Source organism: Cynocephalus volans, chromosome X (genome assembly GCF_027409185.1).
Source record: "Cynocephalus volans isolate mCynVol1 chromosome X, mCynVol1.pri, whole genome shotgun sequence".
Lineage (NCBI taxonomy): Eukaryota > Metazoa > Chordata > Mammalia > Dermoptera > Cynocephalidae > Cynocephalus > Cynocephalus volans.
In genome coordinates, this window is record NC_084478.1 from 148,571,116 (window position 1) to 148,573,706 (window position 2,591).

The 2,591-nt window shown below is 61.6% G+C and overlaps 1 protein-coding gene across 1 annotated transcript; it reads left to right on the forward strand.

The window, feature by feature from the left end:
- The first annotated feature begins 517 nt into the window (after positions 1-517).
- Positions 518-2,365, forward strand: LOC134367461 (emerin-like). Its single transcript, XM_063084221.1, has 6 exons — positions 518-596; positions 755-859; positions 1,037-1,117; positions 1,307-1,440; positions 1,924-1,973; positions 2,056-2,365. The coding sequence occupies exons 1-6, from the start codon at positions 518-520 to the stop codon at positions 2,363-2,365; spliced, it is 759 nt and encodes a 252-aa protein (XP_062940291.1).
- Positions 2,366-2,591: the final 226 nt, after the last annotated feature.

Consider the following 2,591-nt stretch of genomic DNA (forward strand, 5'->3'; position numbering starts at 1 on the left):
GACAGGGAGCGACGGCAGGGGGCGGAGAGATGCAAGGACAGGGGAAGCCCAAGAGACTCAGGGACCCGAACTGCCCCAAGCGCGCCCTTCCCACCCGTTCCCCTGTCCTGGCCAGTGTCTGCAGGCTCGGCTCCAGCAGGTCCTGTCCCTCTCTTCGGTCCAGCTTAAACGCCCCAGCAGGTGACGTCGCCGCACGCCGTGCCCGCCCCACTCCCACGGCCACACCGGTCTGCGCCCCTTTGGCTCGTGCAGGCTCCGCCCCTCACCGCCTTGCAGCCTCTGCCACCCTTGGGGACGTTGGGCTCTCTAGCCCCGCCCCCCGGCGCGCAGCACAGCCCCGCCCACTCCCACCACTGTGACGCACGCGTGACGCCACCATGACGCCAGCGCGGCTGCTCCCCAGGCGCTCGCGCTGCCCCCGCCCTGCTGCTAGGCGGCCGTTGCTAGGCTTGTGTTGACAGGTCCGGGCCGCCCGCAGGCCTTCGCCTCCCGCCTCCCGGTGCCTGCTGCGCCCGCCATGGACGACTCTGCGGTTGTGTCGGACCCGGAGCAGGCCGCCCTGCCGTGCCAATACATCCCGCCCAGGAACGTCTTGGGTACGCGGCGGCCGGCGGCAGGCGGGTCACCTCCCGGGCCCTGCTCCCCGCGTTTCGTCCCGCTCCTTCCCCCGCACTCGTTCCCCGTGTCCCCACTGCGCTCTCCCCCAGGTTTCCGGCCCATACCCCTGACAGCCTTGTGCCCCGTGTCTGGCCAGGCTCCACTGACAATCTCTTGAAAGAGGAAATCTTCAAGTACATGACCCAGAGGCGGAGGAGGCTTTCGCCCTCTAACTCGTCTGCCTCCTCCTATCGGTTCTCCGGTGAGACCCAGCCCCAGAGGCCCGCCTGGCCGCCCATGGGATGGGAACGGGGCATGGGCGACGGGGAGGATGGGTCGGGAGTGTGTGGCAAGGGCGTTGGCCGACTGGGGCACTGGAGAGAAGGGAAGAAAGCCTGGGGGGGGGGGGCACATGGACTGCTCCCCCTCCCCCATTCAGACTTGGATTCAGAACTCGAGGGCTCTTCGGATATGTACAATCTGCCCAAGAAAGAGGATACCTCACTTGACCAGAGCAAGGGTAAGGAAGGGATGGGGTGGGCACCCTGATACCTGCAGCCCACTCCGTCGGGGACTCCGGTCTCAGAGAGAACCTGAGGCCCCAACACCCACCACCTCTCAGCAGCCCGAAATGGGATTCAGATTAGGTCCAATGGGCCAGGCAGGGGACACCGATGCTTCCTCTGCTAACCATGGCCACCTTCCTAAGGCTGTAATGACGAGAACTATGAGGAGAGTTACCTGACCGCCAGGACTTCCAGGGAGGCCGATTCTGTGGGTACATCCAAGGACTTCCACCAGCCGGTGACTTTGCTCTCAAATGCTGACACCTTCAACCACCAGGCGAGCTGGCTGTCAGGCATCCTGTACTTTGATCCGACCTGAGGGGACCATAGCTGGGTTTGGGCAAATACAGTGCAGGAGGGGGGACACTGGGTGCACCCTTCATTCTCCAGGGAGAGCTAGGGTCAGCAGACACCTGTTTGGTCAGGGCCCTACTTTAGGGAGCCGTGAGAACTATTTGACTAGAGTGCATGGGACGGCACATGGCCTGGACCCTGGTCTGAGATCTAGGCTCATGCTCTTTCTGAGAATCCTTAGGGTAGAAAGGAGGGTGCTGGGGCACAGGCAGCCAGGACAGTCACTGAGCGAGTGGCAAGGCCCCACAGTCAAAAGGCCGGCAACCCAGGAGGTTCTGGAAGGGGCAGGTCCCTGGCCTTTAAGTAATAGTCTGAGTGAGCTGACCAAGGAAGTTCGGACTGAGGGATATGATAGGGCCATGGTGATCCCACCAACCAGTTCTCTCACCCTGACTTCCTTCTGCAGATTCACGATGACAGTCTTTTATCTTCTTCCGAAGAGGACAGCAAGGATAGGTGGGTAGTGGAGAGGCCCAGGGACGGGGCTGGTTCTGGGCCGAGGCTCTCCTGGGCCACTTGCTCCCCTCTTTTGCCTCAGGGAACACCCCGTGTACGGCTTGGACAGTGCCTACCAGAGCGTCGCACACTACAGCTGCATTTCCAGCATCTCCAAAAGCTCCCAGGACCTGTCCTATTATCCTACATCCTCATCCTCCTCCTCTTTATCCTCATCTTCATGTTCCTGCCCTTCATGTCTCACCCGATACACCATCCAGCCAGGAAAGCAGGCCCTTAGGGTCCCGCTCTGGGGCCAGCTGCTGCTTTTCCTGCTCTTAAATGCCATCCTACTCTTTGTTTACTACTACTGGGAGCTTCAAGAGGGCAACCCCTTCTGGATGGAGCCCTGAGGGTTTTTGGCTTCAGAGCCAGCTCTTCTCAGAAGTCCTGGCTGACTTCTTCAGCAGTGTTTGATGGGGGTGGGGTGGGGGTTTTTCGTGTGTTCTAGCTTTGGGAGGCTGAGCCTAACCCGAGGCAGTGTCTGTTCTCCCTGCCTTGTCCTGCCAGGGAGGCAGCAGACTCAGGCCCTCCAGTGTATGGTGGTCCTGGGCTTGCCTTCCTCTGGAGCCTCCTGGC

Excerpts from the sequence above, each read along its gene's own strand:
- LOC134367461 (XM_063084221.1), top strand. The coding sequence starts at position 518 with ATGGACGACTCTGCGGTTGTGTCGGACCCGGAGCAGGCCGCCCTGCCG. Across the intron at positions 1,118-1,306 it reads CTCACTTGACCAGAGCAAGG|GCTGTAATGACGAGAACTAT; the intron begins GTAAGGAAGGGA and ends CACCTTCCTAAG. Across the intron at positions 1,974-2,055 it reads GAAGAGGACAGCAAGGATAG|GGAACACCCCGTGTACGGCT; the intron begins GTGGGTAGTGGA and ends CTTTTGCCTCAG.